Source organism: Boleophthalmus pectinirostris, unplaced genomic scaffold, assembly GCF_026225935.1.
Source record: "Boleophthalmus pectinirostris isolate CB_2022bp ecotype Guang Dong unplaced genomic scaffold, ASM2622593v1 HiC_scaffold_199, whole genome shotgun sequence".
In the NCBI taxonomy this organism is placed as follows: Eukaryota; Metazoa; Chordata; class Actinopteri; order Gobiiformes; family Gobiidae; genus Boleophthalmus; species Boleophthalmus pectinirostris.
Genome location: NW_026571151.1, coordinates 9,800 through 23,567, shown reverse-complemented (window position 1 = coordinate 23,567; position 13,768 = coordinate 9,800). Strand labels below are relative to the sequence as shown.

The 13,768-nt window shown below is 36.8% G+C and overlaps 1 protein-coding gene across 2 annotated transcripts; it reads left to right on the top strand.

Moving 5' to 3' along the window:
- The first annotated feature begins 444 nt into the window (after nucleotides 1–444).
- Nucleotides 445–9,628, top strand: wdr3 (WD repeat domain 3). Of its 2 annotated transcripts, none has more exons than XM_020920342.2 (27): nucleotides 445–520; nucleotides 1,143–1,348; nucleotides 1,425–1,634; nucleotides 1,772–1,887; nucleotides 1,996–2,074; nucleotides 2,597–2,692; nucleotides 3,003–3,101; nucleotides 3,318–3,419; nucleotides 3,887–3,987; nucleotides 4,077–4,181; nucleotides 4,304–4,534; nucleotides 4,919–5,012; nucleotides 5,105–5,206; nucleotides 5,279–5,361; nucleotides 5,476–5,614; nucleotides 5,975–6,031; nucleotides 6,126–6,226; nucleotides 6,346–6,457; nucleotides 6,540–6,674; nucleotides 6,758–6,808; nucleotides 6,963–7,028; nucleotides 7,119–7,211; nucleotides 7,297–7,347; nucleotides 7,431–7,474; nucleotides 7,575–7,703; nucleotides 7,778–7,871; nucleotides 9,353–9,628. In XM_020920342.2, exons 2-27 carry the CDS (start codon nucleotides 1,175–1,177, stop codon nucleotides 9,506–9,508), a joined length of 2,820 nt encoding a protein of 939 aa, XP_020776001.1. In that variant the 5' UTR covers nucleotides 445–520; nucleotides 1,143–1,174; the 3' UTR covers nucleotides 9,509–9,628. The 2 variants fall into 2 exon arrangements, with proteins under 2 accessions (XP_020776001.1, XP_055011058.1); XM_055155083.1 differs by lacking the exon at nucleotides 445–520 and adding an exon at nucleotides 585–785.
- Nucleotides 9,629–13,768: the final 4,140 nt, after the last annotated feature.

Below are 13,768 nucleotides of genomic sequence, written 5' to 3'. Positions count from 1 at the left end.
TTGCTTTGACATGTTTCTTAATTTCCTGAGTTTGCACTGACAGCAATTTGACATACCTACCAAGGATCCAGTCAGCTGACCACTCAACACTTCCGCTCTACATTATGCAATTCACTTTTCCACAAGTCTAACACGCACACATACACTTTAGCACACTCTTGTCGCTGACTGGAATCAATAAATGGTTGCAATAAGCAGTTGGTTTTGTAACTTTTTTGACAGGGGCTGCACATGCCTGCCGAGCCCCGGTCATGTTTTTCAGCCTACAAGGCAAAAGCAGTTGAAAAGATCTTTTAACATGATTAACAAAATCCCGATCCAAAACACGACGCAGTGGAAACTTGAATAAAAAGCACATTTTTTTCAATAATGTATAGGCGAACAAAACAGCTAATGCTACTTGTGTTCTTTGATGATGGCATGTGCTGATATTCTCATCAGCTGCTCGGTAATCGATTGGTTATGTTTGGAAGCTTCATCAGGAATCACAACACGACAGGCTAGCCGCTCCATCAAAGAGGTAAAATATCATAGAAACATGTAAATGATTATATTATTAACACAGGATTGGAGCTTTAAACTTATGATAAAACAATTTTATACTTTGTCTTATGATATTTTCATTTTGACTCTAAAATCGTCCCAGGTTTTCAACACGTGTATCCAGAAGCTGCTGCAGTGTTTGCTCGATATGTTGTTCAGGCGTCAAATAGAGGGGCGGTGTTAAGATCCTAACAACTGCAACTACGAGAAGTTACTTGACTCCCGTCCTTTCGGGTTGTCCAGTATGTAAAAATAAGTAAATCCTGATAGCGTTCTGCTAATCTTAAACGTGCTCAAAGTTATAACTAAATAATGAGTTGGAGCAATATAATAGCAAACATTACTACTGTTACTACAATGTTACAATGATTATTTGTGACGCTACCTGTAATTTAATTTCTATCACTGGTTCCATGATATTGCCACCACTCTAAATGCTACAAACTACTACTGACTGGTGAATTACTCTTTTTCATAGCATAGGGGAGTCAAAATGATTCATGTAGGATTTCATTTCTATATTATTATTGTATTGTTATTACTTTTCTATAACATAGCAGCAACATATATTTGACTTTTACACATCTTGTTTTGAATAGTTTGAAGAAGTGTGACACTGAGACTGCTGGTCATGGGTTTGACCAAGCAATACCTGCGCTATGTGCCCAGTGCTGTATTTGGTGTGATTGGCAGTCAGAAGGCCAACATAGCCTATGTGACTCAGCGTGGAGGAGAGAAGGGACGGTATGTTGCTGTGGCTGCATGTGAACATGTTTTCATTTGGGACGTGCGAAAAGGGGAAAAGGTGAGACTGATTTCCAAGTCGTTTTGTGAAACTTCTGGGTTGATCTATAGTGAGTACTTTTTGTGTGTTTGTGTAGGTCCTGATTTTACAGGGACAGAAACATGAGGTAACTTTCCTCTGCCCATCCCCTGATGGTGTACACATCGCTGTAGGATATGAAGATGGGGCTGTGAGGATTTTCAGTTTGCTGAATGGAGAGAGTAATGTCTCTTTCAATGGACACAAGTCTGCTGTCACAGTCATACATTATGACACACTAGGAGCGCGGCTAGTCACTGGCTCCAAGGTCTGTCTGTAAGATTGGATCTGCACACAAATAATATCCTCCACATTGTTCATTCTACAAATACAATCATCAGCAGCAATTTGAAAGATGCCATATAACCTTATTACTTGTTTGTCTGCATTACTACTTTTTTTTAGGACACAGATGTGATTGTTTGGGACATCATTAACGAGTGTGGCTTGTACAGACTGAAAGGACACAAAGATGTCATCACTCAGGCTTTATTACTCAAGAAAAACCTCCTTGTCACCAGGTAAGGTAGTGATGAACTTTATTCATTGTGTTTTATGAGAAAAAAATAAACATATAAGAACATCTGATTATAGAATGGATATAAAAGCATCTGTTGTACCTTTTACAGCTCTAAGGACAGCTTTATTAAATGGTGGGACTTGGATACGCAGCATTGCTTCAAGACCATGGTTGGACATCGCAGTGAGGTAGGCAGCTAATTAATTAAGACAAAATTTATTTAGTGCATGTGAAGGTAATCTGTATAAAGCATATATGATCCCTTTTAAGCCATTCTTGTATTCTTGAACTGTATTCTAATCAACAATAATTTAATTTGTGTAGTCAAACTTGACTTGGAAAAAGTAATTGGATTGCCCCTTTTTCCATCAGAGACTGCACTGATCTAATTTTATTAGGTTGTTGTTGAAAGATGGATTATAATAAATTTAATAATTTTATGTATAAATGTAATTTATCTTGTCAGTCAAACTAATTTGTCTTCGATGGGGCATGTTTCTGTAGTTCCACACAGTAGGTCGTCATTGCTCCTAAGACAGTCCAACCAATGCTGGGAAATTACAACAACTAATCTGTTTTTATCATTAAAACAATTTGTTTCAAGAATTGGCTGATAAATATAACATTAAGAGCTTTTTACTATGATTAAAATTAGACATAAAAATATTTGTGACCTCCAAAGTATAAATCTAATGTTAGTTTTCTCTTAGGTGTGGAGCATGGTGCTGCTGAATCAGCAGAGTCGACTGCTGACAGGTTCAGCTGACAGTGAGCTGCGAGCCTGGGACATAAGCTACTTGCAGGAGGTGAGAGCCCAGGGACTGTTAAGTACAAAATATAATGTTGTTTTTTTGGTTTTTTTTTTTTTTACCAATAACCCAAAATCATCATAATTCAGTAACATGTCCTGTAAAATTGGAATTGGAATATTGCAGCTAGTAATTAAAATGACCTTACATTTCTTAGTACTATCCAGGCATATATTGAAAAATCTATTATCAATTTTTATTTTTTCAGAAACTCCTGCTTTAGCCATTGTCATTTCTTTTAAATTGAATAAAATGTAATATAATTAAACTTACATAATGGATATGTTTGATCTATTGTGTATTGTAGGAAAGAGCAGAGGGAGAGCCTGAAGTAAAGAAGGGAAAAACATTGGTGAAGGTGGAGGATGAAGAGAGAGATGAAGAATTGGACGAGAATACTGAAGAGGTAATGAAGACTTAAATTTACACTCTCTTTATATTAATTGTGTTTTAGGATGACTGCTAAATATCTGAAATTATAATTTACTTGTGGTCTAGTAGAGATTGTTCTGTTAATTTGCCTTGCTATGGGGCTTGATTCCGTATTTCTTTACAAAACTATGATGTGTCTTATTAGTACATTGTCCAATGCTTTAAACTGTTTCTGAACTTTCTTGCACAGCGTATTTTGAGTTGCAAGAAGGCGGGCTCCATCCTGAGAGAAGCCAGAGACCGCGTTGTGTCCATGACAACAGACAACAGGGCCAGAGTCATCGCCTGCCATGTGAGTGTGAAATAATGCTTCATGCTTTCGGTGAACATGTTGTACATTAGACCAATCAAATCTGTTTAACACATGACAATGAAGAGCTGAATAAATAGTACACCTCTGGATCGAATTAAGATTTCACTCCATGTGTAAAACCTGAACTTGATGAAAACAAGAGGAAATTGATTGTATTCAGATCCAGTAGTGATGCTGAGTTGCATAGTGGAAAAGACAGATGAATGATCGGTGGAAACCAAATGAAAATCTGTTTAAAATCTTCCACATCTATGTTTGTAAGGGCTCCAGTTTAGTTTCAGTGTTTATGATAGCAACAAGTTGGTGTAGACAGAGATCTACCAGACTGAGAATGTATTTTATGTACAAAGTGAAGGTTCTATATCATTTTTACATTTTTTTCTACATTTGATTTATTAATTTGAAATTTGAAATATACTTTTATATTATTTTCCTTTTATTTCAAGGGCAACGATGCAGTTCTGGAGCTCTTCACTGTGCTTTCACAAGAGGAAATACAGAAGAAAATGTCAAAGAAGTTAAAAAAGGCCAAAAAGAAAGCAGCCAAGTATGCAAAATGTTAATTTGAATTCCTGTTAAATACTTCAGCAATCCCATATTATATTTAATGTTGTTGTGTGGCGCCCCCTGCTGCAGGGCTCAGGAAGATGCAACTGAAGAGGCAGCAGAGCCAGTTGTGGAGCAGTCATTGAAGGATGAAATTATTAGATTCACCAACCTCAAGGCCTCATCCAAGATCAGGTTTGTACCATGGTTTTGAGGTTTTAGCTTGGTCATATACTGTAATTGGGTAAATATGTAATTAATAGCACAACAAACTATACAAAAGTCAGCAATAATTTGTTCGAAATGAATGGTTGTAGATGGGTGGACTGCCTGTCATGTGCTGGTGGTGAGCTGAAGGTGGCACTGCTGCTGCAAAACAACACCATTGAGACATACAGCCTGAAGACAACAGACAAAATCCCCACAGCCAATAAGACTGCCCGGCTCACTCTGGGAGGACATCGCACTGATGTCCGCACACTGGCCTTCAGCTCTGACAATCTGGCCATCCTCTCTGCATCCGGGGACACTGTTAAAGTGTGGAACAGGTAAAATGCATGGGGACAGCTACTTTCAAATCCAAATCCGCTTAATAATATAGCACCTTTTACAAACATAGCAGTTTACAAGGTGCTGCACAGAGGTCATAAAATGAAGACAACCAAAAAGTAAATTGCTAAAATTTGATCATACCAGTTCTAAAACAATATTACCAGTAAAATCAAAACCATAGCAATCATAAAATAGCAGTAAATTAGTAAAATAAATAAATACAGAGGACGACACATTTCGCGGTGTTAAAAGCCAGAGAATAAAAGACTTAAATGCTCCACTAGTGACTAAAATAACTTGTTTTTGTCATTTTTATAGTTATGCGCACTATAATGAAATAAAATCCATATTAAAAGTAATATGAACTATGCTTTTGTCAGGTCGACTCTACAGGTGATTCGGACTATGGCCTGTGAATATGCACTGTGCTCACTGTTTGTGCCTGGAGACAGACAGATTATACTGGGAACAAAGGTATGCTTTTACAGAATGTATTTATTTTAATATATAATTAGATACCTAAATTGTATTAACTTTTATTAACTGTTACATGTTTGTGTTGACAGAGTGGAAAGCTGCAGATCTTTGAATTAGCTTCAGGGAGCCTTCTAGAAACTGTAGATGCTCATGATGGAGCCTTGTGGTCTATTTGTTTAGCCCCTGATCAGGTAAATCTGTTTGTTGTAATTTGCAAAATAATATGAGGAAACTGTATATATCAATTGTTTTGCCATTTGTAGAGAGGTATTGTAACAGGAGGGGCAGACAAGACTGTAAAGTTTTGGGACTTTGAACTGATGAAGGATGAGGAGACAGCACAGAAGTAAGTGCACATGTTTACCTGCTAATTTCAAACCATTTGTGTCAAGACTGAAATATATTGTTATTTCTTTCTTGTATGTGACTTTAGCATTAAAAAATATAATTGTTTTTGCAGGAGACTGACATTGAAGCACTCTCGCACTCTGCAGCTAGAGGAGGATGTTCTGTGTGTTAAATTTTCTCCAGATCACAGACTGTTGGCAGTTTCTCTGTTGGACTGCACCGTCAAGATCTTCTATACGGACACTCTGAAGGTGCCCAGAAATACATTTCAATAATGTGGCCAAAATTGTATTAAACTAGTAATTTTATGTTGATAGTGATATTCATATTTAGCATTGCATTAGGGATGTGCTAAAATGTTCCTGTAAATATCTTAGTTGAGGTTCAACTCTAGCACAAAATGTGAATGAACCTTTATACTCTTGTTTGGGAAGTTAATAGATGTTTCTGTCAAATTTTTAGGTCTTTTTTTTTTTTTTTTTGGTATGATGTACTCCATATTTTCATTTTGCATAGCTTCAAAACAACATTTCCAATATTATCTCTGATATATCTCCCACCTCTTCCATGCTTGCCTTGAAGCTGACCTGTAGTCTGTTTTGTATGTTTAGTTCTTCCTCTCTCTTTATGGTCACAAGCTTCCTGTTTTGTGTCTGGACATTTCACATGTGAGTAATGAGCGATTTAAATGAAAAGATGAAAATCAAACTAAATTGTTATATACATGTGTTTTAAGCTATTTTGTTTTGTTTTTTGTTTCAGGACAGTACGCTCATTGCCACGGGTTCTGCTGATAGAAATGTCAAGATTTGGGGTCTAGATTTTGGAGACTGTCACCGCTCCATGTTTGCTCATGATGACAGGTAACAGTGTTCACTTGAAGTACTGAATAACAAAACAATACAATTTGAAGAAGTCATTATTTACACTAGTTAAAACATTTTAGATTAAAAAAAAATTAATATTATTTTTGTCTCTACAGTGTAATGTTCCTCCAGTTTGTCCCCAAGACTCATCTCTTCTTCACAGCAGGAAAAGATAAGAAAATTAAACAATGGGATGCAGATAAGTTCGAGCACATTCAGACATTAGAGGTGATGACAGCAAATGTATATTTTAGACACCATGTCATTTTGTCTATCATCTCAAATATAACATGTTTTTTATTTGTTATAGGGCCACCATCGAGAGGTGTGGTGTCTAACCATCAGCCCAAATGGTGACCACGTTGTATCGTCTTCTCATGACAAGTCACTGCGACTCTGGGAGAGGACGAGGGAGCCTATCATCCTGGAGGAGGAGAGAGAGATCGTAAATAACATTTTTAAAAATCATTTTTGACAACATAATAAGAATGACTGTATCTAATGTCATTGATGTTTCTTGTTGTGAAGGAGCGAGAGGCAGAGATAGAGGAGAGCATGGGTAAAGAAGATGCTCCTGTGGTAAGATATACTTTTTATAACTGAAATTAGCCCTGCAAATATTTATCAAACATTCTTATCCCGTGAGTTGTTTACGGCAAATAAACCCTGTATAGGATCATGTTTTTAAGATTTCGTGTATGTAATAAATACATCATTTTATTTTTGTAAATAGGTACCAGGAGAGACGCCAGGAGAAGCCGCACCAGCAGGAAAGAAGACTGTAGAGACTGTGAAAGCTGTAAGTGTATTTAATTAATTTGCTATTATTAATATTACATAATGACAATATAAGAAATTTCCAGATCTCAACTGTATGTTTTGTGTGCAGGCTGAAAGAATTATGGAGGCCTTAGAACTGTATAGAGAAGAAACGAGAAAGCTGGAGGACCACAAGTTTGCCTGTGAACATGCCGGCAAAGAGGTAAAATGCTGAGGCTAAAATACACACAGCAATGAGTTTGATTTTTTTTGTTTGTTTGTTTCTTATTTCATGTGTGTTTTTTAAGCTCCCCCCACCTAATCCCAACATGATCCTGGTGGCATTTGGAAACATTTCAGTGAGTTTAATTTCTCTTTATATGATACGTATAAGACAAAACCATTTACAAAATCTGTAATTGTATTTTACATTCACTTGCAGCCTGCCCAGTATGTACTGGAAGTCATAAAGAAAGTTAGATCAAGGTAACAAGATATGAATTTCATTTCATTTTTAAGCCCCTGTATGCTAATTAATTGCACAGATTTTACATTTGTTTCTGTTTTTTGTATTTGTTTATTTCAGTGAACTGGAGATCTCTCTGCTCGTACTTCCGTTCCCGTATGTCCCAGATCTACTGAAGCTGTTTAACGGTTACATCCAGCAGGGCCTGGAGGTGGAGCTAGTCTGCCGCTGCCTTTTCTTCCTACTAAAGTTAGTGGGTTTGATTAAAATACACTTGTGATTGATTAAAACAATTGATTAATGTTTCTATATTTTTCTTATAGAATCCATTTTGGGCAGATCTCCAGTAACCAGATGTTGCTATCTGTCATTGACGAGTTACGGACCAATACACTTTCTAAAGTTCAAGAAATAAGAGTAAGCAAGTTGGATCACTGTTGAATATAACACAAATAACCTGATCATTTGTAATTAGTTTATAATGTAATTTTTGAACACTTATGTAACTCAGAATCTCTTTCTAAATAGTTTGATAAAGCTTTAATGAAGTTTATATCTATGGATTTTTTACATTCAAATAGCTCTTATTCAGAAACTAGAGGGACTATTGAACTAAGTAAGGTATTAGAATGTAGGAAAGAGTTAACACTCCAATAGGGTAAAGTTAACCCTGCGATATTCTTTCAAATTGTTGACAAAAAATTAAAAAACTCATGTCGGTAACGGAGGGAATGAAATATGCAGCAATTTTTGGGCAATAAATACAAACAGCGATAACTACCAGTTCTCACTTACATATCCTTAACAAACTGGTTTGAATATTTGTTTAATATAGTTTTCTACCATATGGTACAAGATTAGGTTGAAAAACCTCTTACTTTTTGAGTAATGAGATTTTTTATTAAGAAAGGTCACGGTAACGGAGGGAAAAGTATCGGAGGGAAAATTGTGCAAGCAATTATAAGGTGATGATTTTGCATAATTTGTCAGCTTTTTTTCTTCTGAAAACTTTAATATTACTTCAAAATGAAAGGTAACTATTTCTATAAAATATGTCAGTCCTTCCAAGCAAATTTTTATCATTTTAAATACATTTTTTTTTTGAAAAATAATGTACCTTCATCAACAGTTCAAAGATCGGATAGATTAGTCAAACACTAAGCTTGAAAGTTAACCTGAAGAGGATTTGCAGGTCTTTGAAATTTGGGAAATAATTTTTGTTCAAAGCCTAAGACTTGTACATATGACATGGTATGTTTAAAATGTATGTAACTAACTTTAGAATCAAAAATGGTACAGAAAAAAGGTAAACAGTTTCATAAACTAGAGTACATATGCTATCTGTTGAATACATTTTTTATATCAGATGCATTAACTTGAATTTTTGGCCTTGCTGTATACTTCTGCTTGACCGGGCCCATATAACAGGAAACTGAAATGCCACGAATAGACTTTTGATTAATGCTTGGAAAACAAGCTTGTACATAGGCCTGTCATAATAATTACTATATTGAATTATCCTTCAGTACATGTTACTGTAGATAAAACAGTAATTTTTGGGGGTTAGTGTTTATCGTGGGTACTTTTTTGTACAAATGGGACATGTCCTGTTATTTTTCTGTATTATGATAAGATTTGAGCTCTTGATGGTTGAGTAAATGACTTCTATGACTCATTAGAGATACAGTATTTTTTTGAATACTCAGTATTACCATTTAGCCTCTATATTTTCGTCATCACATGGATCATGACAGGTCTAATTGGACATGAATTTTCCTGTTTTGGTGTAACAAAAATTTTTTATTTAATTTTATTTTGAACCTTTGCTTTGGTTTGTTAGAGCATTTAAGATTTCAGTTATTTTGTTCTCATGCTTTGTTTGTATAAATCTGTCACAGGACATGATGGGCTTCAACCATGCAGTGCTCCTGTTTCTTCAGAGAGAAATTGAGAGTAAGGAAGACGTGATGTTTTTCACTGATGCCACCGGTCGACTTGAGGAGAAGAAGAAGAGGAGGAGGAAGAGGGAAAGAACCATACTGACAATCGCTTGAGTCAAAACTGGACTTTTCAACTTTATTCTTTATTCGAGGAGTCTTGGTGGTTTTTGTAAGCTTTGACATCATTGTAACTCATGCTTCATTTCTCAAATAAACTGCGTCAGAGTTTTCACACAGTGCCTCAACTTTTATTTGAACTTCTAAAAACAAATAAATCTCCGCTGCCTTGCTCTCCAAAGCAGCCCCCAGCCTAAAACCTCACCTCTCATAAAATGCATCCACATATTGAGTTAAATATAGTTACATATGCTGTAAAAGTCACTACAGGTTCCCCCACTATGATCATTTCACAGGGAGGACAAGTGTGATTTAAAACGTCTTTTCTGCTATAGGCCAAAAGGGAGCCGATCCAACTTGAAGCCAGCAAAAGTTAAATACGTTATGGGGCGGGGGGCTGCCAGGGACCACCTGAGCTCCAGACCACCTGGCAAAACCACCGTTCATGTCAGGGTGATTCGATTGGACTTTATTGCACTGCTTGTAACTTGGTCATTATTTACAGGTTTAGATGTGGTCAAAGTAAAACATGTCAGTAGAAGTATTTTACTATACCACAATCACAGTATTCACTCCTGTATTATAGTGTGTATGTGACCATTGATTTAATCTTAAAACCTATGGCATTCGTTCACACTCACTGCCTGTACTTTCCACTCTGTTTATTTCCTGACTGTGGGGCGCTATGCAAGAATGAAGTGAACCCTTTAAAACACCTCAAGCCCTCTGTTCCTGTTTTAATCTCGTGAGCAAAAAACAAATTAACTGTATATTTACAAGGCTGTAAAAAATAACAGCCAGCAGCACTTTACAAGACCAGATTCCTTCGCAGGGCTGTAAATGTCACACCTACCAAAATTAAAAATTCTTATGGCCAGATCCAGCCCGCACTCAGAGTACAGGCTGTGAGTGTTTTCAACAGGCTGCAGTTTACTGGAAAAGAAGGAGTGTAAAATCATTTTTAGACTGACCATTATTTAAATTTTTAGTTATTTATTATTTAGTTATTTATGTTTTACTTTCATCAATCTCAGAGTTTTGTCCAGAGAAGATATTTTTGTCCACAGTTTCTTCAATAGAACACACTTTGTTAAGCTTACTTAATAAAATAGTAGTCTAAATCAGAGAATAAAATGCCTGTAGGTGGCAGTGTTGTGTTTTCACACTGCCCTTCAGTCTGTCACCATAGAGCAGAGTGTTGTAATATTCTCAGTATTAAAGTGTTCTGCTGCCACCTGCTGCAGTTCAGTCGATAATGGTAGAGACTGGGTGCTGTGGTGGCTCGGCTCCAGAGGACTGGCATACTGAGAGCGGGCAGTAATCTCACACTAATATCCACACACGGCATCAGCGGCACTGTCAGCGCTCGTGGGCTTAGAGCCAGAGGACACATTTTCCTACAGCTGCAGCAGAGCTGCTCTGGTCCTGCTCAAGAAACCTCCCTAATACTCAACCTGTGGGACACAAAAGGGACCCCACAGTCTACTAATTTCTTAATATTCATTTGATTGTACATGTATTCTCAAGTTGTCTGAGTCAGCATCATGTTTGGATTTAAATATTTGAAAACTCAAGTATTTAACATGTTTCATAGTGTTCTATGCTTGTACAGTTACAGTATATTGACTTACAGTACACTGGTCATTTTTGACCCAACACCTCCTTGTCCCTCATGAGGTCGGACTGTGGGGATCGTTCCCTGAACAGATGCTGTGCCTCTCACAGTGTGTTATTTCACAGCCAGTATTTGCATTAGGTTTTGATGGACAGCAGATAGTGTTGCTGTATGTGGTCAGCACTGCTATAGTCTGTCATCATATGGGCTGCATGACATTAAATACGGCGGGTAGCTCTGCTCTGAGCTGTTGACTTGAGTTGGAGGTGTCTATAGCCCCTGAATGTGATCCGGGCTATAAATGAGTATGACCCATGCTTGAGATAGACATCGCAACAGTGACAGTCTTCTGTTACAGCTGCAGCCTCTCTGCTCCGGACATGAGTGAAGTAATGTACAAGCCAACAGGTTACCTACATATATCAATAAATGCACTACAAGGTCTCTATAATCCTGTGCTCATTATAGGGTCAAAGATGAATTATACATTAATTATGTTTGAGCTGCATGTTGATATTCAAGTCTGAATGAATCACTTCTCACTTCTATTGCCCTTAGGAGTTCTAGATGGCTAAAGCTTACTGGAATTGGGTTTAAGACAGTGTGAACAATGACCAGTTTGCCTAAATCTACTGAATTTTGAATTTAAATATTCCCCTTGTGGAGAAGTAGCTCTTACTAAAATATTAGTGATGAATTAATTTTAAAAAGTGTTTTTAAATCTTGCCAAATTGTACTTTGTGATGTTGTTTAGATCTGCAGTGAGGCAAGTGTCAAAGAAATAAAAAGCTGTTTGACAGGTGTAGCAAATAAAGAGGTGTTGATTTATTTATTAAACTGGCACAAGTCAAACAAATTAATGAAAACTTTTAAATATGAACTAATATAAGCCTGTATCTCTGCACTTGTCTGACATGTTTTTCCAGCATTATTACAGTAAAAACATTCAGGTGACAAGTCCCATTCTCCTGACTTGACTGTACCAGGAGCTGAAATACGACCTGACAGATTGGTCTAAATGGTTACAGTTTTGTCCCATAGTCCCAGGAGCAGCAGCCTGTAGCAGGACGTCCAGTCAAAGCAGTGACTGATGAGGTGAAGGAGCAGGTGGAGGAGGCCAAAACACAGACTGACTTCTGACCTGAGCAACAGCAGCTAAATTACACCTGTGAGTTTGCTACCCCCGTTCACCTCGTAAATCTATTTAATTTAGTTACAAAGGGTATTTATTGAAAGTAATGAAGGATTTAATGCTAATATTTTAGTGTTTTTAGAGAGCAAAATTTTTTAAACAAGCCAAGCCCCCTTCATACAGCATATTTATAATAAGTAGATGTAGTAGTAGAAGACACTGCTTTATTTTACCAGTATGAATAGCTGGAATTTTGTAGCTTTAGGTAGTAAAGGTAACAGGCTCATATTTGACTCATTTGCAAATTTTTAAATGAAAGTATATTTTCTTTTTTCAGGATTAAATTCTGTTAAAATTGTGACTGCTCATGTTGAGGGGGGCCAACAGCTCACCTATCATCGAGCCGGAAGAAAAGCATGTTTTAATAACTAGAGCTACTCACATGACAACGCCAAGGAAACCATTTTTCCTGCTTCCCCGGTACCAAGGTCAGGTCTCCGTAGGCTGCTGGGAAGACACACACACACGCACACACACACACACACACACACACGCACGCACTTAAACATACATAATATACATTAAAGTGATAGAAAGAAAAAAGGATTAGAAGCCATAGTATAACGAAACACACTTTAAGAACTCTACCCATATATCCACATTGATCTTTGTGATTACATAGTTGTATACTTTGAATTACAAGCCTTGAACAAACGGGAAAGTAATTGAGAGTGCCGTTTATACTGCAGTTTTCTAGTTTTTTTTATTCTCACAGAGCATTAATACCTCTATACTCCAGATGGGGAATGTTACTGCTAATTTATCCAATTAAACACACACACAGCAAAAAAATGCAAAATGAAGATGTGTCCTGTACCTGCATTTTTGCTCAAAATGACCAAAAACGTTGTGTGTTATTTAAAATGTTAACTGCTAATTCATGTAGCATTATAAAACAGAACCACAAAAGAGTAAATAATGGAATAATATATTGGTTTGGATTCTTATATTTTATAGTGACAGAAAGACAGAGAGTTAAAAATGAAATAGAAAAGAGAGAGTTTTATTCAATAATAAGTTGGTCATAGTTAGTACCATGATTTATGAGCTGAATGGCGACCCACAATCCCCCTGACAGACATGCAATTTCCTGTGTGAGAACAGGCTAACTTCATCCATACTCCAAGCACAGGGCTAAACTGTATTTGTGACGACCAGTGAACCGTGAGGCCTCCGCTCTGCCCTGGCTTCAGATTTTCCAATGAAAAGCTGCTCCTATTGACTTTTACACCTTTTTTGTGGGTATCCATAAACACTAACGGCTGTGTTCACTCGTTTATGTAATCCCACAAATGGTCAGACACATTGTCAATATGAAATAATTACACCACGAGTTTTCATAAATCAGAAATGATAATAAAGGTCTTGTATGAAATCATATTTATGAACTGTGGTTGATTGTGTAGACCCAGTAGCATTCATGCCGCCAAAGGTTAATGTAAGAGCAGTT